The following is a 20,758-nucleotide window of genomic DNA, read 5'->3' as shown; positions in this document are numbered from 1 at the left end:
ACGGATCTCTTCATTCGTAGGACCACCTGACTCAAGAGTTTGATGTGGTTAGCAAAAGTACATTTTATCACCCAGTATTCCTGATTCATGGCATAAATGACAGATCTAAAGATGTGCTCATGAGAACAGCTGAGGTGTGTGCGCACGCCTGCCTGTCTGTGTGACAGTGTGGTGAAATCCTCCCCCACTATGTTTATTTCCCCATAGCATTAAACATAAATCAAACAAGCGTTCCTGATTTGGACACGGAGCTGCTTGAGATGAGCGCTAAAAGTATGTGGACACCATCAAATTTAATGGATTTGGCTATTTCAGCCACATCCGTTGCTGATAGGTGTATCAAATCGAGCATACAGCCATGCAATAAGTAGAATGGCCAATACTGAAGAGCTCAGTGACTTTCAACGTGGCACCGTTATAGGATACCACCTTTCCAACAAGTCAGTTGGTCAAATTTCTGCCCTGCTAGAGCTGCTTCGGTCAACTAAGTGCTGTTATTTTGAAGTGGGAAAAATCTAGGAGCAACAGCTCAGTCGTGAAGTGGTAAGCCACACAAGCTCGCAGAACGGGATCGCTGAGTGCTGAAGCACGTAGCTTGTAAGAGTCGTCTGTCCTCGGTTGCAACGCTCGCTACCAAGTTCCAAACTGCCTTTGGAAGCAACGTCAGAACTGTTTGTCGGGAGCTTCATTAATTGGGTTTCCATGAACGAGCAGCCACACACAAGCTTAAGATAACCATGTGTTGGCTGGAGTGGACTCTGGAGCAGTGGAAACGTGTTCTCTAGAGTGCGGAATCATGCTTCACATCTGGTAGTGCGACGGACAAATCTGGGTTTGGCGGATGCCAGGAGAACACTACCTGCCCCAATGCATAGTGCCAACTGTAAAGTTTGGTGGAGGAGGAATAATGGTCAGGGGCTGTTTTTCATGGTTCGGGCTAGGCCCCTTAGCTCCAGTGAAGGGAAATCTTAACGCTACAGCATACGATGACATTCTGTGCTTCCAACTTTGTGGCAACAGTTTGGGGAGGGCCCTTTCCTGATTCAGCATGACAATGCCCCCTTGCACAAAGCGAGGTCGAAACAAATGGTTTGTCGAACGGTGTGGAAGAACTTGACTGTCCTGCTCAGAGCCCTGACCTCAAACCCAGCGAACACTTTTGGGATGAATTGGAACATAGCTATGGCTCGCAGTCAAATTGCCCAACATCAGTGCCCGACCTCACTAATGCTGTTGTGGCTGAATGGAAGCTAGTCCCTGCAGCAATATTCCAACATCTAGTGGAAAGCCTTCCCAGAAGAATGGAGGCTGTTATAGCAGCAAAGGGGGGACCAACTCGATATTAATGCCCATGATTTTGGAATGAGATGTTTGACAAGCAGGTGACCTCATACTTCTGGCCATGTAGTGCATGTTCTGAAGAAGCCCTTTGACAAGCGGTGAGTAAAATTAGGGTTCGCTCTAGTCCCCCCCCTGCCCTTTCTTGATAAATGTGCTTGGCGAGAATAAAATATTCCAAAAACCCAGCAGGAAGATACTTAACCTCGTTTAAATCACCTGATATGACACATGCCATGAGATCTTACCCCAGTCCCTAGGAGGTGACGGTAGTATGCAGACTTCCCTCTAATTAGAGGGAACATCGGTAGTATGGTACTTCAGTGTTTTCACATGGTAACAAATTGCCAGCCTAAGTACTTCCTGAGCTCGAAGGGTTTGGTATAAAACGTAGGTGCAATAAATTAGGATGCATGGGCAAAATGTTAAATCATTATTTTAGGTAGTTGAAATTGTTTTGGGGTGGGCAGTGTTGCCACCTTCTGGGTATGATGGTTCATTAATAGGTTACCCTCATGTGAGACAGTGCGCTGACATCAAAACGTGGTGTTGCCAACAGTGACATTGGTTCTGTTTTTAGGCACGGTCATGGTTTTCAGGCTAGGCAATGGCTTTAAATGCTTTCAACCTTGGATTCTGTTTGCAAGGATGATGTATTTGCAGCTTATTGCTCAATTTGACCAATTGGGCACTCTCCTCTTAGCCTGAAACCTTCCTTAGCAAGTTCAAGCTGTATCCTGGTTTGCAATCTACTGCCTCACACGTTTTTATTCTAAAACTTGGTGTTGGCTCCCTTAACGGGTAAATGACTGGTGTTCTGATGGTACACCTAAAATAAACAGTAAAAAGTTAGGCTACATTTTACATTTGTGGAATTGACGGACTCGAACCCTAAGACTCGTCAGGAGCAGTGTGGCATCAACGCTCTCTCTGTGCTCTTCTGTTGGGTACAAAATACCTCCACAACCAGTCTTCAGCTTGGCTGAAATGTATGATGCCGTTGTTTACCTGACAATCAGGCTTATTATTTTGTATCACGGGAGGTTACCCCTACCCCCCTCTGGTACCTTTTTTGATCAGCATTGGGCCTCTGATGGGCGAAGCCAAAGAAGTTGAGGGCAAACCCTGCATAGACAAGCATGTTTGACAGTTTTAATACTGGTCTTGTAAGGGCACAGCTAGTTTTATGGCCAGCAAGAGATTTAAACAGACCTGTAGAAAATGGCTATGATTGGCTGCCATGCTGTGTAGCCTTGGAAACCTGATATTTAGTCCTGTGAGGAGGACTGGAGGAAAAGGAGGGGGTGAGACCCCCCCCCCCATCCTAAAATAAATGGACTGGAACATGGTTTAGTCGGCCATTTTTACTTTGGGCTTCACTTGTCAAAGCATAACCAATACACACCTTTTTATTTTTTTTTTTAGAGGGACTGACTTGATTCCATCATCGTATTGTTCTCTGAACGAGATTTCCCTATTTTACAGACGTGTTAGTAAAGTAGCCTGTTATGACTCATTTTATTTTTTTGCCTGTCATTTCAGGTTCTGAAATGAGCACTTGCTCATCATATGCAGTGTATGCTCTGTGCTGTAAGGATACTCTCACCTGCCTCGAAGCCAGTGGGAATAGCTGGCCTGTTCCCTTGACTCCACAGTCATAATCGTAATTCAAAACCTCAGCCAACATTTTAAGGCATGATAGTAATAAATCATGACCGTTGGCTCTATGGGAAGTTTGAAGCTATTGATTTTACGGAGCTGAGCAGATCACATTTGTGTCACCCGCAAAATATATTTCCCTGTAAAAAGATGCTGACGATTGGCAAACTGATAGTTCACACTGGCAGAGACGTTAACAAGGTATTGGGCAAAACGGGCTCAGAGCGTTGTTTCAAATCTTAAATCTAAACCTCTATTCCTATTTATTTGTGTAACAGTGCTTTTCATTTTCTAATTGTTTGGGTGGTTTCAACTACCCTTACTCCATGTTGCTTTAACTTACCTGGCCACCGTATATCTCTTTTCAAAAGCGATAGAGAAAATGTTGTGGGGCATAGGAAGTGAACTGGAGACTTAGCGGTAACTCTGCTCTTGCGTTCCCCCACAGCTGCACTGATTTCCAGTTTCAGTCCAGGAGGGGAAGCTGCTTCTCCTCGACACATTAAAATTAATGATGCAACAGTCTGTAAAGTCACAGTGCCGCCTCATTATAGGCAGCAGTTAGGCCCTGGCGTTCAGGTGTTGCCGTGGCGACGGCCACTGCCGAATGGCATCGCTGTCGTCTCGGCGGAGCGCACCAACCCTGAAGAAGTTAGCTCTGGACCGGAACCGAGAATGGGCTATTTTTGCAATCAGCTCCGATGGCACATGCTGCTTTGTGGCGTTAAGCACCCCATTTGGCGTGTTTTAATCTGGTTTTGAGATGGTAACTCTTAGGATGTGCGGGTAATATTTCATGAAAAGCGTGTCCCTTTAATGGGAAGGAATTTCGTCATTACGGGGGTGGAATGGGGGAGTTGAGAAGCATTAATGGATCTTTATGTCGAGACACAGTGAAGGGCTCTTTATTTTTCTGTAAGAAGCTCTCCGATAACCAGTTTAAATAAGGTGTGTGTGTGTGTGTGTGTGTGTGTGTGTGTGTGTGCGCCTGCCTGCCTGCCCTATTCCCTCAATAGCGGTGGTTTAGCTTAATGATTGGTTCTGTATGTTGGCCCCTGGGTCTCGCCTGGGCTCCTGGAGTTGTAGCATGAAGGTTTTTTTTTTTTTTTTTTAACTTTCCCCATCCTTGCTCTGCCTTTCCTAATCATTATTTTTGTGGCTGTGCACATACCACAAGTCAAGTCACTGGAGTACCCATACACGAGATCTCCTCAGGCTTAAACATGTCTTAGATGTAGTGTGGCATTCCTCTCCTCCCTTTTGCTGCGGTTTCGCTAATGTGATCTCGTCTTGCTCTGATTATTGATGGCGATATTGTCTTTGTCTGCAATGTAGTACGTTCTGATGCATTTAGGGGAGTGCGGGTTTGGAGATGTACTAGACTAGATGTGCATGGTTCCGTTCGTAGTCAAAAGTAAATGTTGAGACGTTTGTCTGGATATTGGGAGTGAAGGTGCATGTGTGCGTGACCCTGCCAGTGTTTACTAGCAGTTGTACAAGCTTCACTTGAATGCCATTATTTATTTACTGTATTTGTATCCCCCTCATTGTTATCGTTAATTATTAATTGGTGGGTATGATAAATGTTGTAAGCGCAAAGTCGATTTCCAGCAACGGGTTTGATTGTGGAGCCCAGAATAGACTCCTGCTTGCGGACACCAGATCCGCACACACCTCTGCTGAGATAATTGTGTCCCCAGCCCTGGGGCTTGACATGTCGTCCCTGCCTTCAAACTGATTACTGCCCATCGGAGATGTGCAATGTGACTCATTCCTCTCCCCTGATTTTTTTTTTTCCTTCCCCCCTCATGATTTGGGAGGTCTGTCAGAAACACTCCTCTGCCGGAACCTCATTTTGGTTTAGTTTCCCCCACTTCTCCTCCCGCTGCTCTACCTCAGTGTCGCCCCAAGACAACAGTCATGCCAGCGTTACATCCATCCTCCCCTCCTGCCAGCCAGCTGGATATTGGCCTTCTGATACCTTTTTTAAAACTTTTTTTAAAGAGGGTGTTTACATTTTTACAGTTCTCCAGAAAGTTTCGTAGTTGAGGCGTTATTCTTATCAGGGAGAGACAGGGAGTCGGTCTATGGTACAGGGCGTTTAGAGATTAGCAGTTGCTAGCCACTAGTTATGCCGTGTGTGTGTGCGCGCGCGCACCTTGGGTCCTTCAGTTCATTCTACTGTTTCCTAAAGACCACAGGATCTGCACTGTCACAAAGCTCCAGTATTCCTTGATGTTCCCAGCACTGGACAAAGCCCCCCTCTGCCTCTACTTCACTGTGCCCCCCACCCCTTACTGGAGAGCAGAGGTACCATCAGCCACTGGATGTGCCCCCCCCCCCCCCCCAGCTTCTGGCCAGAAATCAAAGAGCTGCAGGAATTTGCCAGTAATTGTTTTACGACTCGGCAGAAATCATACCTACTTGTATAGGTGGAGCACAAAGGGCCTGGGCCGTGAAACGGCAGGCTGCCTGCCGCCGCTGCTGCTGGCATGAAAGGAGTGGGAAAGAGGTAGAGATGGAAGGGGGGGAGCAGCCGCTGAAAAACAGGAACTGAGCCATAAATGCTCACTCTCCCCTAGTTTTGTCAATGAAAGGAGGGCAGAGGAAGTGCTTTATTGATGCATTGTCTATAAGGGCTGTCTGTTGGCAGGTCTTTCTCTCCTGATCCCCCGCTCACGCTCGCCATAAAACATTTTTTTTTTTATATATATATATTTTTTTTTACTTTACAGCACCTAACTGAAGCTGGAACATTTTTGTCAAGACTTGCTGCACTGTGTGAGGGCCTCATTAATGAGCCAAATGGCAAGGTGTTTGGCTTTGCTCAACTGGAATTTGAGTACTGAGTAATTGTCATCCTCTTGCGGTTTACACACCCCTGCTATACTCTGTCATGCATATTAGTTATTCTTGGGCACTGTCTTGATGTACTAAACTGATTCCGTGTTCATTAAAGTTTAAATGTGGCTTCACGATATGAAAACTACTCTGGCTCCTTTTCGTTTCGTGCCTCCTGGTTTCCATCATATTCCAATTGTTTTACTTTGTTGCATTTAGGCCATGTCAGATTGTCTAAAAATATTTTAACCAGGTTAGTTTCGTTGAGAATCAATTTTTCAACAGAGACCTTGACCAAGACGGCAGCATCAACACAATCGGTTTCAGACAAACGGGCAAATGACCTCAAGCAGACGAAGATGCCTCTTACGTCACTCCAAATCATTTCACGTGTCTCTACATTCTTGCTCTAGATGGATATCTGTAAGAGGGGTGAGGGACCTGATGTGGTGAGCACAGTAAGGAATTGGGGCAGAAATGCATTTATTTTAGTTTAGGCCAAGGAACAGGTTAATCTTATTGTTATCGGTCACTTTTTCAAAGACTGCTTTTAAAATAGGAGTTATAAAAGATTAGTCTTTATTTTATTTTTTGCAGTCCTCATTGGTAATATTTTGTCGTTCACATATTTGATTCAGAATGGTTGGAAATACTTTTAAAATATGAGAAATTGACAAGTTGCCTCGGTCATAAGTGCTTTCACACAGCAACATTGTGCCTAATTTAAAAGCAATTTGTAAATGATGAGTGGACCCTTAATCTCAAGGGAGACTTTTTCTAGAAAGGTGTCTACAAAAGGGCTATTGGGAAGATTTCTCAAGATTTGACCATATATTTTATGCATTGTTCGACTAGGTCTATCGTGAGCATGACAGCCTTGCAGTTTGTCTAAATGAACCGTCCCATCCCCCACATGTATGACTTGTGCAGTGCTCATCTTCCCCACCTGCAGCACAAGGAGTTGAAGCCGAGTGGGAAATACTTTCTGGTACAGAGGAGCTTGGGGGTAATCCGACGGCATGGAGGCAGTGATGACAAACGGGTGATGCAACACCAGCTTTGTTCTGTTTCACGCGCTCTGTGCCTGGGTGGGCGAGGTGGTTGGCAGTGATGGCAACTGCCTGCGTTTCCTGATAGCTTTGTTGTCCTTCCATGTAATGCATCTTTAACCGTAATGCCAGTTTTTCCCTTCAAAAAAAGCCAGTAGAGAAATTTGTAGAAGTACTGGATGACTATATTCTATTAGAGGAAATTGTTAGTTGTTTCAAAGCACAGATTTTATAAGAAAAGGTTTAATATAAAAAATATACAATGCCAGTCAAGTTTGGACACAGCTACTCATTCCAGGGCTTTTCTTTTATTACTATTTTCTACATTGTAGAATAATAGTGAAGATATCAACACTATGAAATAATCCTATGAAAAAATAAAAAGCCTTGAATGAGTAGGTGTTCTAAAACGTTTGACCGGTACTGTATATTTGTCATGTCCCATCATGCCTCCACTATTACAGTGGAACTACACAGGACAAAGAATCAAATGAAAACCTGGTGCAGCGCTGGTCTGGGAGAGTGCTTTTGAAGGCTGGGGGAGCAGCTTGAGCATCGGGTGTGATAGAGGGACCACCAATGGCCTTGTTGCCCGATGGCTAGCCGCCGTGCTGACAGCAAGGCTCCCTGGGTAAAATATGGCGGAGGGGGGGATTTGGCGTTCTTAAGCCTTTTACAAGCCAGGGAGCTCAGCAAGGTATGCTGAAAACTATACTGTACAGGAAATTAAATCGCATTGTGAGGGAGTGAAATTGGTCGCCGCAGCCACCATTAATGGCCTTTTAATTAGAACCATAATGGAATTCTACCCGGCAACCGATCTCCCTGGTATTGTGCCAATTACGGCGTGTGAGCGCCCTGTTTTCTAGTAAACCTCGTGCCCTCGTTCGTTGATTGGTGAGCTGGGGTCGGGTGTGGGGTTTTGGGATAAAGGAATGTATCCCCTTAACATCTTGGCCCCTAATGGTCAATTACAGGGGATAGCTGGCATCAGGGAGACACTACAAATCTAAGAGGGGACTGGGTGGGAAAACTATACCCAGTTCAGTCAAGGTCCCGTGCAGACTGACCTAACCCAATCTGTTTGGCCAGTATCATGCCATTGTTCGCATAACAACTTAATGCTGTTGAGAGCGTGCTGGTGTCTTTTTTTTTTTTAAATGTAAAAAAAAAAGTTTTTGCTCACTATAAATGCTTTGTCTTGCGTCGAATGACTTTCTAATTAATGATCTTCGTAATTAAAAACGAAGTCTTGTTATGAGTAGTGTTTTCTAAGACTATAAAAAGAATGCTCTGGTTTGGGGTTTACTTTGAGGTCCGCCATGGACTGTTAAGCTTGGTGTTTAGTGTTTTTTTTCCTCTGTGCTCAGCTGTGGTTGGTGAACGAGGATATTGCCTACACGTGTTCACTGTTCACCCCTTTATATCAGCGTCGGCCTGGCCGCTGAATCATCATTCAGTACGCTCACATTCAGCTGTTTTGGATCAGTAGTGTAAAGGGGTGTATGGGACGGGAAGTTGCACCCTCAAGATCTAGGCGAGAGATCTGTGGTTGTCTATTTCTGAACAAGAGGGTGTGGGGTGTATGTGTAGGAACCATGGGGAAACCGAAAGGCACTAGAGTGCACTTTAAAAAAAATGTTATGCTGTAGTCATGGAGGCCATACTATTCTCATGAGATCCAACCATCATGCCCCTAAAATACTATTTTCCCACACTGATGGTCCCCGTACTATAATCAGGTAGAATAGTAAGAGTGACTTGTGTGACGTCGTAAGGGAAGCTTGAGGAAGTGGTCCACTGTATCCGAGTGACAGATGTTTATGATTTGGTTACGAGGTTGGTGTTGTTCATGTACTCCCCCTGAGGTTCTCTCTCTCTCAAAAAACTGTGGGATTTCTGAGAATGTCTGAGCGCTGCTACTGTGACACAACCCCCTCCCTGTCTTTTGGTGTCTTCCAATATGGTAGGTGCAGAATCACACCTTTTTGTGTTTTGAGTCCCCCCATATGGCAAGATGTGCTTTGGGGAAGCGCTTTCATCCCTGGTTCTCCCTGTCTTTTCTCGTTTTCCTTTTGTGTTTTTTGTCTGAGCATTGGACTGTCTCTCTCCACGAATTCAAACTTCCACTCGGCATTGGCAAAAGGGAGCAAATTGCCCATATGAACAAGAGCTGGGCCCTGGCAGGAGTCAGGAAGGAAACAGGCTGTATGTCTTTGATTAGCGCATGAGTTGCCGGGTCAGGTTGGTTCCTGTTGCTACAGTAGTGGTCAAAACTACACTAAACAGTGGTCAAAACTACACTAAACAGTGTTCAACTGTAAGGAATGTTTTGGTGCTGATGACTTTACAGGTATTTGTGTAGCAGCCTGCTTGAGGAATTAGCCTTGTTTGATACAATGATAGAGAATGAGGATAAATCAACTCCCTATAGATTGTTAGTGGCGGTTCTCTTCAGATCAGTTGTGACATTCTACTTCCTTCCCCTTTTTTGATTGGACAGACTGACATCCATGTTGTGGCATTGAGGTCCTAATGAAAATGCTTAGATTAGCATTTTTCTGTAATCAGTCTAGGGCTGAGGGCTGCTCATAGGCTTGTACATCAGTCTACAGCCAGTCATATAGGTCAACAGTGCAGAAGAAAAAAGCTTGAGGGGAGAGGAGAGCGTCGAGCCTGTGGTAATTAAGCCCATGCCTGGGACCAATTATCGGCAAACCAATTTTAATTTTGCAAATGGTTTGTTATTTCAGGTCGGCCGCTGCTTGGCCAAGTGAATGAGCAGATTTTATGAAGGCCACAGCATGGTCTACACTGCACCCCCCTTTTACATGAGCATTGTGCAATACTGTCTAGGACTCTTCAGTCAACTCCTTTAAGGCCATAACCTGCCACCTTCCATTGTTTTGGCACTTGCTTGACCAGGGGATATCCTGGGTGACACCCTTTTTCTTCTTTTTTGCGGCATTGGCTTTTTCCTAGGAGCTTAGCAACTAGCCCCCTGCGTCTTAAGTCCCTTGCTAACTCGATTAGTCCAAAGGGAAGCAGGTGACCTCTCCTCGGTTGCACACTGGCCCGTGTGTGGAGCATGGTAACCACAGGGGTTTGGGGGAGGGAAGATGTTCAGCAGCGGACTGAGGACTCACCTCTGCGGAGCATCTAATCATTACTCTCCATAGATTGAGCAGCTCACGCCACTATTAAATAGTCTCGACGTATCAGACTCGCTGTGCAGAAGTTTGTTTCAGGATAATGAATGTTCCTTATCACAACTTCATTTGATTCTGTAGAGTCTGGGAGTTCACGATTTGGCATGTGAACATTTTAGACCCTTTAAGCGAAGCATAACTTGTAGCCACATTAAACCGCTTTTGTCAACAGTTCTTGTTTCTTTTAAAGTTGGACCTTAAAATGGACTTGAAAGCACCTCTTAATATTTTCTGTGCAGTCCTTTCCCGTTGGGAAGACGCTTGATCTTTCTGCACGGCCTGTCATTCAAGACCTCACAGCTGGGACGTTCGATTTAAAAATTGAAGTGATTCACTGTGGCTTAATGGCCTTAGACACTAGAATCTCTAGATGTTCCAATTAAATGATGCAACACAGTTAGTGCACCGTCTGCCTATGGAACAACAGGAACAGTAAGGCTGCAGATTCATGAATAATGAGTCATGGACCAAATGTCGACCAATAGAAATAGTCAGACTAATAACTGACTGGCTTTCAAATTACTAGGGTTTTTAAACTGCAAGTGTGAGCGCTGTTGAATAGAGCTTGAAATGTAACTAATTTGTATAGGTGTCAATATTTGACTATGTACCTGTTCCATCAATGTTTCTGTTGTTCCATAGGCAGACGGAGGCCCTTTCTGAGCTGCAAGCTCTCCTCTACCATATGCGTTACAATGTGGAGTATGACAGCATGTCCTCTACGAAAGCTTTTTATTCAGCAGCTTTGACGGATCAACTTGACAGATGTATTTATTTTCTCTTGAAAGTGCCTTAGGGTAAAGTTTTGCGAAGTGCAAGTGGATAATCTGTATTCTAACAGTTACTTTACAGACGTTAAGTGCATCTGTTAGGGAAGAGAAAGCGTTCTGTAATTAAACCTATAGGGAAAGGGTATACATAGTCAATTGCACAACTGACTGCATCCAACCAAAATGTGTCTTCCACATTTAATCCAACCCCTCTGAAGCCGAGAGTTGCGGGGCGATACCTTAATCAATGTCCACATCATCGGCGCCCGGGGAGCAGTTAACCTCTCACATCTAGACGTTCCGCTAGCGGAACACCTGCTCCAATATCTAATGATAGGCGTGGCGCGAATTACAAATTCCTCAAAAATACAAAAAAACGTCAATTTTTCAAACATATGACTATTTTACAGCATTTTAAAGACAAGACTCTCCTTTATCTAACCACACTGTCCGATTTCAAAAAAAGCTTTACAGCGAAAGCAAAACATTAGATTATGTCAGCAGAGTACCAAGCCAGAAATAATCAGACACCCATTTTTCAAGCTAGCATATAATGTCACAAAAAACAAAACCACAGCTAAATGCAGCACTAACCTTTGATCTTCATCAGATGACAACCCTAGGACATTGTTATACAATGCATGCATGTTTTGTTCAATCAAGTTCATATTTATATCAAAAACCAGCTTTTTACATTAGCATGTGACGTTCAGAACTAGCATACCCCCGCAAACATCCGGTGAATTTACTAAATTACTCACGATAAACGTTCACAAAAAACATAACAATTATTTTAAGAATTATAGATACAGAACTCCTCTATGCACTCGATATGTCCGATTTTAAAATAGCTTTTCGGTGAAAGCACATTTTGCAATATTCTCAGTAGATAGCCCAGCCATCACGGCTAGCCATTTAGACACCGACCAAGTTTAGCCCTGATCAAACTCCGATTTACTATTACAAAAGTTTCATTACCTTTGTTGTCTTCGTCAGAATGCACTCCCAGGACTGCTACTTCAATAACAAATGTTGGTTTGGTCCAAAATAATCCATCGTTATATCCGAATAGCGGCGTTTTGTTCGTGCGTTCCAGACACTATCCGAAATGGTAAAGAAGGGTCGTGCGCATGGCGCAATTCGTGACAAAAAAATTCAAAATATTCCATTACCGTACTTCGAAGCATGTCAACCGCTGTTTAAAATCCATTTTTATGCCATTTTTCTCGTAGAAAAGCGATAATATTCCAACCGGGAATCTCCTTTTCGGCAAACAGAGGGAAAAATCACAAAGGCGGGGGCGGCCAGGTCACGCGCTTAAGCCCACAGTCCCTTGATCGGCCACTTGAGAAAGGCGATAATGTGTTTCAGCCTGGGGCTGGGATGACGACATTCAGGTTTTTCCCGGGCTCTGAGCGCCTATGGACGACGTAGGAAGTGTCACGTTAGAGCAGAGATCCTTAGTAAAAGATAGAGATGGCAAAGAAGTTCCAGAAATGGTCAGACAGGCCACTTCCTGTAAAGGAATCTCTCAGGTTTTGACCTGCCATTTGAGTTCTGTTATACTCACAGACACCATTCAAACAGTTTTAGAAACTTTAGGGTGTTTTCTATCCATATATAGTAAGTATATGCATATTCTAGTTACTGGGTAGGATTAGTAACCAGATTAAATCGGGTACGTTTTTTTATCCAGCCGTGAAAATACTGCCCCCTAGCCATAAGAGGTTAACCATTAACTGCCTTGCTCAAGGGCAGAACAGCAGATATTTCCACCTTGCTGGCTCTGGGATTTGAAACCAGGGACCTTTCGGCTACTGGCCCAACGCTCTTTACCGCTATGCAACTCAATGTGATGATGGCACTAATCCTAAACACGATGCAGTAAAGACATGTTAAAAATGCCTGTAACTCAGAACCTGAAGCAAGGATATGCATATTCTTGATACCATTTGAAAGGAAACACTTTGAAGTTTGTGGAAATGTGAAATTAATGTAAGAGTAACACATTAGATCTGATAAAAGATAATACAAAGAAAAAAACATGCTTTTTATTTTTATCCTTGAAATGCCACAATGTAGTATTGCAGTTTAGGTTCAATTTAGATTTTGACCACTAGATGGTGGCAGTGTATGTGCAAAGTTTTAGACTGATCCAATGAATCATAATATTACTGTTCAAAATGTTGTATCAAGTCTGCCCAAATGTCCCCTAATTGGTTTATTGATACATTTTCAAGTATGTAACTGTGCACTCTCATCAAACAATAGCGTGGTGTTATTTCACTGTAATAGCAACTGTAAATTGGACAGTGCCGTTAGATTAACAAGAATTTAAGCTTTCTGGCAATATCTGATATGTCTGTCCTGGGAAATGTGTTACTTAAAACGTCATGCTAATCACATTAGTGCACCGTTAGCTCAACCGTCCCGTGGGGGTGGACACTGATCCCGTAGAGGTTAAGTTAAACACTCGCCATTTGAGATGAGGGGGTGCAAATAAGGGGGGGGGGCAAGGGGGAAGAGGGAACATCTGATTTCATGAGTGGAAGGAGCTGTTGGTGAAGTAGCTGCAAGATGTCGTCAACTTGTTTTTATTTTACTGTTCAGTTTTATGTCCAACTTTTGGCTCATTACTAACCAGTCTCTGGGGAAAGGGCAAATGTATTGTGACTGGCATTGTTCTATGATTGACATCTCGGCTTGATCCACGGGGAGAAAAAGTGAGTACCTCGGGCCTGCTCAATAAATAGGCTGGCCCTCAGTCTCCTTCCAAACTTTGCTCTAATCGTTGGCAAAGTTCCTGTTACAGGTCAATGAGTGTATTGTGTACCTCGCTCTTCCAGTTGCAGGTTGTTTATTGGGATGAGTCTTGTCCTGTAGGCAGAACTGTGTGATTTCTGCTAGATGTGCCTGCTGCAAAGTCAAAATTGTCATAAACAAACATTTGAAATTGTCTTAATTTAAGGTCAGGCATTAGGTTTATCAGTGTGGTTAGGTTTAAAATCAGATTTGTATAACTTTTGGGCTGTGCCAATTAGTGACTACTCTGCAGAGCTTCCTCCAGAACAAGATTCATTACGAAAAACGCTAACCTGCCTTCCAGTTGCTCCTTCACATGTACAGTGACCTTTTCAATTTCGAATAGGGAACCATAGCCAAGATGGTACTGCTAAACTCCTCCCACAGCTCAAAGCTCAGTCATTTAATTTGCTTTCCTTCTTCCCCTTTCCTGTCTGTGACGCACACAGATGGTACCATAGCCAATGTGTTGGCTTGGTAAATCTTTTCTCATCAATTTAATGAGTTCCATTCTAGGTCACTTGTTGCTATGATGTGTAGATTACAAGCAGTGTGCATCTAATGGTGATCTACTCTTCACAGGTTGCTTATCCAGTTTTGTTGCCACATGAGATTTACCATGCAGCAGGGATCCTGCATTGAAATTGTGGTTCAGGCTAAGAGAGGAAATGCACCATAACATCGGATGGTCAAGTACAGCAAGCGATAGGATGGCCAAGCGCGGCCACCCACTCGTCGCAGTGTCTGAATTCTAGTGGGGACTGTTATAAATGACTTGATTGAAGAGTTTCAAGACATTGGGATTGTGGTGTTTTAACAGTCTACAGAGTGAACCATTTGATTCGATTTGTAAGAAACCACAAAACTGCTACAATGAAATGGCTGTGTTCTTCATTGGTTGACGAATCCCAAAGATTTACATTCCAGCCCCTAATGACTTTGGGGGCTGTCAAGACCATGGTGGGTTTTTTTTTTTTGGGGGGGGGGGTCAAAAGTCCATCCTCAGTCCTCGATCTCCTCCGTAACCCGGAAACTGATAAGTGTCTTCGTTAGTAGACAAGCGGAAGACTGTCTTCCCCTCCTTGAGTTGAGCAAATCTAAATGAGAAAAGGCCTATGTAAGGTCATGTGGTGAATGGGTTGTTGAGCTACGCTGTGTTAAATGATGGGTGTGCTCTTTCCTGGGCAACAAGTAGGAGACACAGTGGGAGGTAGCAGCATACCTGGGAGACCAGGTGTTGATGCTAGCTATCCCTTAGAAAACACCTTCCAGACAGTCTCTTAGGTCGACAAACCTGCCTCTCCACGTCACCGCCACATGGAGGAAAAAATACTGGAGGCTTAAATATGTGAAAGAACTGCTCAGACAGAGCCCAGACTATCCCACGCTATGTTTCTGGGTGGTGCATCTCATTCTCAACCCATATTTTCCAGGTTCTACATAAACAAGTTCGGCAGGCTACGGTGAATGGAACCTTTTAGCCGCATGTAATTGAACCTGACCCGACCACGCAATTAATCATGACCCACAATATTTGCTCAGCGTTATTGGGTTCTGGGGCAGCGCGTACCCCAGCAGTGAGGTTGACTCTGGTCTAGCCATCTGAGCCGTCAGTCACCCCGACGGTGGTGACACTTAGAGCTGGTATAATGTGAACAACGGACTTCCTGTCTGATGTTGCAGTTTGGCTCCTTGGATTCTTCTCTCTTTGTACTAGGTTACTGCCAGACAGGACTCTGTCGGGGATGAGTACTTTTTTGACCATTCCGACACATTTTTTTTTTTTTTTTACGTTTCGAGAACCGTTTCTCAATTTCTGTCGGATTTGGCTAGTTTGAACGGTTGGCATACACTGGTGGAGAACGCAGTCATTGAAAAACCCAATGTTTTGTTTATCCCCGTTGGTTGTCTGTCATGCTGTGCCCTGCCATTCCCTGCTTTTACTGCCTTTTTAAAAGACTGTCTGACCTTGACAGAGTTAGAATGACTGAATTTATACTATTACCACTCCTCCAAATTAGATTAAATGAGCTAAGGAGCCCATTGTATATTACTTAGTGCTTTATCAATGTACAAACTGAAAATTATGGTTATGCTGCACATACTACTCCGTAAAGACGAACAAAATCTAAAAGATGTTGAAAGGGAGCTAGTGTATTCTCTTAAATGTGCCTTTCAGATGCCTTACTATCAGTAAATACACACACTGACTGAACATGCAGACTAATTGGCAGTCTTGCTGCAAAGCCCCCTGCGACGGAGAGAATGACAAACAGGTGTGTCCGAGGGGGTCATCTGACCTGGAGCGCAGGTTGTTTGTCCTGAAGAGCTTGATGGGAACCAAGCGTTTCATGTCGTGGGCTGCCAGGATTTGAGATGTATTTATATCTTATATTATACCAGAGTTTCTGGTATCCGTGTTGCATCAGATTGGTGGCGGAAATGGTCTTCATGTTTATAATGAGATCCCAGTAGAGGGAGCGCTTTCAGGTAGTACCTTGGCAGTGTGAAGTTGTGCGCAAGAGACATTCCAATTCCCATTAGTGCCAATGTCTCATACACACATTGAGAGCTTTGTTAGTCATCAAGGTTACCTTCAGATTACAATGTAGGTTTAAATACTTTCTTTTATTTTTTTTTATGTTAAGAGGAATATATTTGGTACCTTGAGACTTTGCTGTTGCATGTGGTTGGAATTAGATTTGTTTTCTAATCACGTTCACGTCCTTTTTTTTTTTTTTTTTTTTTTTTTAAGGAGCTTGTCGACTCACCCACGTTTTTAGTAAAAAAAAATATTTTTAAGGCTTTAGTGACAGACAGACACTGAGCGGTGAGGAGACACGGGGAGCACATGGGATTCATATTATTTCAGAGGACTAAGGATAACGTATTTACAAGTGAACACACAGCATTGAGTGAAAAGCACTTTTATTTTTCCTTCCCCTCCCTCTCTCTATATTTCAGTGTGCAAGGATCCACCCTATAAAGTGGAGGAGTCTGGATACGCAGGCTTCATCTTGCCCATTGAAGTTTACTTCAGAAATAAGGTACATTTAACAAGGTTTTGACCTGCGTTGCAGGATTCCAACCTGTAAACATTTGGCTTAGCCTGATATGAGACCATGATCATCCCACATTGGGACATTTTAATAATCTAAAAGTAGCATTTGAATTGTGGGTAATGGCAAAAAAATATATATCCTTTTTTATATCCACATGCATTTGCTTAGTTCTTTATACAGAATATGATAGTTAACACTTTCTTTGCCTTTGTACGTTTTACCATTTGGACTTTGGTACGCAACTGACTTCTCTCCTTTCTTTTGTTCCTACGGATGTCCCACTGCACCTCTCAGGAAGAACCTAAGAAAGTGCGCTTCGACTACGACCTGTTTCTACACTTGGACGGCCACCCGCCTGTCAATCACCTGCGCTGCGAGAAGCTCACCTTCAACAATCCCACGGAGGAGTTCCGCAGGAAGCTGCTTAAAGCCGGCGGGGTACGAGATGACAGGACTGGGGGGGTGGAAGATGGAAATTTGACTCTGGGTGCATCTCAATAGCTGGTGTTTATCTTAATGGCCATAAGCATGGGTGGCCATACTGGATAGGTAGGCTTTTGCTCCAGCCTTGCTTGAACACCTGATTCAGCTGTGAGAGCAGGGCTTGAGAATAGGCCTTCATATCCAGTATGGCCAACCCCTGGAGAGGTAAATTATTAAATGACAAATCAGAAGTTGAAGGGAATGTAACGCAATGAATAGCACTTTAAAAACATCCAGATGACATAAGAACTTTGATCTTGCTGGCCACGAGATACGCAACCGACATGGTTCATATCAGACCAGCCATTGGTAGGCAAATGGGCGTATCGGACCAGCCATTGGGCGTATCGGACCAGCCATTGGTAGGCAAATGGGCGTATGCTTTTTATTTCTTTTTTTTTTTCCCACTGCCCTCCCGAAAACCTAGTGCCCACATAGGAATGTCCCCAAAACATTTTTGTGGACAATCGCTTCAGGAACATATGTAATTTGCAAGGTCATGATTTTTTTTTTTTTTAGCAGGCCACTCTCCATGCTCATTCCAGTAACACACCAATGCTTTTTGGCTTTGCACATGACATCATACACCTTAATGTCTACAGTCCTTTTCAGAGTAAACAAATAAGATTGGAAAAAGACACGCTGACTGACATGGTTTAATTAAGAAAGGACTGGTTTGCCATAGCAACATTTATTCAGCTTACTCTGGATGTTTTGAGGCTTTCTCCAATAGAGCTGATTGGTGTGTGAGTGTGCACTAACATGCTTGATGTGTGTCCTTCACAGCAACGGGATCCTCACAAAAGAAGTTCGGAAGACTCTCAAGTAAGACTTATCATGTGAACTGTAACATTATTCCAATTGAGATATTTACACACAAGAATGGGTTGACACTGAAGCTTCAATGCTATTGGTTCACTCACTATGACACTGACAACGATTGGCTTTGACAATATAGACTTGTATCCAATATGCACAGTAGGGCAAGCTTCTATTATTTCTCAGACTTTCCCCATGTTGTTGACCCAGTGTTTCCCCTACCATTGTGAAGGCGGAACCCACCCCGCCTAGCTCTGTTATCCCCCTCCTAAAAGAGTTTGACATCTGTTGGTTTCATTTGGAGAGAGGGTAATGGAAAGACTGAAAGGTAGGGATAGTTGTATCAAAGGAAATGCTTACTAAGTAGTTTTGGTGCTGACTCACAGCAGATCATTTCAACCTCAGAGAAACGGCCTCATGTTCCCAGTGAAGTGTTAACCCTTTGTTTACGTCTTGCTGCTAGGCAAGACATAAAGTGTTTATTCTTCCCTCGGCTGCTATGTTGAAGTGACACCACAAACAAACGCACCCTCAAATTTAGACACACAGGGAAGCAGCTGTGTTGTCTTTCCTTTGCTCGCGCGTGCTCACTGTCATTCCATACAAAGTAATGACTGTCTGTGAGCAGTTCCAGGAATAACGTGCAGCGTTAATTAAGTGGACAAGTTTCTTTTTTTGAGGAGGTTTGCGGCTCTTGGCATCGACAAGAACGCTACGATAATCTGTTAGCCTCCCTAAAAAAATATTTAAAAAATATCCAAACGCAAGCAGCTATAATAAGCAGGAATTATGAAACAGTCCAATTCATGCGGTACTTGATATTGAAATAGATTGGTTAAGCTCTTCACTCCCAGTCCACGTGGGCACAAAATACAATACAATAGAAAACTGTTTTCCACATCAGGACAATATCATTCTGTTAATTTCTCTGCCCTTTTTTATTGCAGTGTATTATTACTATATTATTTTTCTTCTGTTGTAGATTTGTTTCCCACAGGCTACATTATATATTAAATATGTCACTGATCTGTAAGTCACTGTGGATGAAGGCGTTGGCTAAATGACCCCGTTTTACTTCCAGGTGATGGTAATGCAGGAGGGTTCCACATCTCTGTTCGGCCAGCACCTCAAGCTGCCCACCCTCCCCAGCAACTCTCTGACATTGACCTTCTCAGACGCTAAGAAAAGCAAGGCCTTGCCAGGGTCAAAGGTCAGTAGCGGTCTCCAGGTACAGACCAGGGCTAGACTGACTTCCCCCTCTTCTCAACCTCTTCCCAAAGAACTCCCACTTCAAAGCCCCCCCACCTCCCCCCAAAAAATATAAATAATAATAATCGCAGTGTACTTGGCTAGGTTCAAAGATGTTGAGAATATTTAAACTCATACTTGGCTAGGTTCAAAGATGTTGGGGGTATTTAAACTCTGTGGATTTTCAAGATGTTCAACTCGGCATTTCTTAGCTGCTGCGAGACATGGTCCTGTTCCCAATAACTTTGAGACACTGGGGTCCTCTGCTACCAATGACGGTTATAGCACCGGCCATAATGTATCAATTAGGCAGCATATAAAAGCCACTTTAGTTTTAAAGCCTGTTGAAGCTTGGTACGTATCAGTGTTTCATCGTGACGCAATTGTTCTCTAGCGGTCTCAGAAAGCCAACTTTTAGATGCATATGTGGTATTATCCGTCATGGCCGTAAATCATACATGTCAATAAACTGGCATGTTGCTTCCATTTACTTGTTCTTTTTAGGCCCTTTAAATGGTATCATTTACCGCGGCCCGGCAGAGCCCACTCTGGCAAGACTGGGTTACGAGAGGCCCAGTGCACATGGAAACGGTTTCCAATCCAAACAGACTGTGCGTGTGTGATGGATTACTGATGGAGCAGAGGGGTCACACATGCACAGTAGTTCTTCCACTAACGTCCAATCGCAATCCACCTACTGTTGTCTCCTCTCCCTCCGGTTCACTTGTACCCGACTTTTTTATTTTTTTAAGTGTTACTGATTGCTATGGGCAGTCTGCCAAGTTTTACTTGACTATAAGTGCATTTTTATAGGCTAAACGACCAAAACTCAATTGTTGCACATAACTACAAAACAGCACAATGTGTAAAGAGCCAGTTACTTTCTCAATTGCCTTGACAGTTATAAGGTGCATAAGCAGCTTTGAAAGTAATATTCTCTGTACATAGCACTGAGTAGCAGGTGATTGTAACAAGTAGACTGCAGTAAAGTAGATGATACACACATCCATATACTCTGGAGTGGCAAGTACCAGTGGGGGGGGATTGGGTGCTGTTTTTGTGGCCAGTTAATGTATTGGGCTGTTATTGGCGAAGCGCTTCACTTTCAGACCAGTAAAACTTTGCTATAAACCGCCTTTAAAGTTTTTGGCCCTGGGGGGTGGGCACCCAGAGTGTTTGTTGGTGGGAGTAGTTTTGTGTGAGTGGGTTAGCAGCTTTACGTCCCAGGGTTGGGAACAAAATAAAAGGGTTTTGGAGGTAGTTTGTGCAGGTCATAACACCCCCCCGTCCCCCCCGTCGTCGTCTAGACTTGCTTCATGGCATTGATGAAATATTGACGGGGGGCCAGCAGGCGTGACCCCAAGACAAACAGCCTGTGTCGTTTAGTTAGTGAAAAGAGAATGCACTGGCTTTAGTCGCTTCCATCTCCAGGTTTGCTCACCGGCCGGGCCACTTTAAGGTCGCACTTACAGCTGTTG

At 43.8% G+C, this 20,758-nt stretch overlaps 1 protein-coding gene across 6 annotated transcripts in view; it reads left to right on the top strand.

The window, feature by feature from the left end:
• The window catches only part of mllt3 (MLLT3 super elongation complex subunit), a 49,481-nt gene that overhangs the window by 12,528 nt on the left and 16,195 nt on the right, over positions 1–20,758 (top strand). For 4 of the 6 annotated variants that reach the window (XM_045701345.1, XM_014155786.2, XM_014155784.2 and 1 more), the window contains 4 exons: positions 16,633–16,715; positions 17,004–17,168; positions 18,000–18,038; positions 19,114–19,242. In XM_045701345.1, the coding sequence (XP_045557301.1) occupies positions 16,633–16,715; positions 17,004–17,168; positions 18,000–18,038; positions 19,114–19,242 (416 nt within the window). The remainder of the gene's footprint in view (positions 1–16,632; positions 16,716–17,003; positions 17,169–17,999; positions 18,039–19,113; positions 19,243–20,758) is intronic. The other 2 variants (XM_014155785.2, XM_014155783.2) reach the window with 1 other exon arrangement.

This window comes from Salmo salar, chromosome ssa18, assembly GCF_905237065.1.
Source record: "Salmo salar chromosome ssa18, Ssal_v3.1, whole genome shotgun sequence".
NCBI lineage: Eukaryota > Metazoa > Chordata > Actinopteri > Salmoniformes > Salmonidae > Salmo > Salmo salar.
The sequence above is the reverse complement of the archived record's forward strand: the minus strand, read 5'-3'. Positions and strand labels throughout refer to the sequence as shown.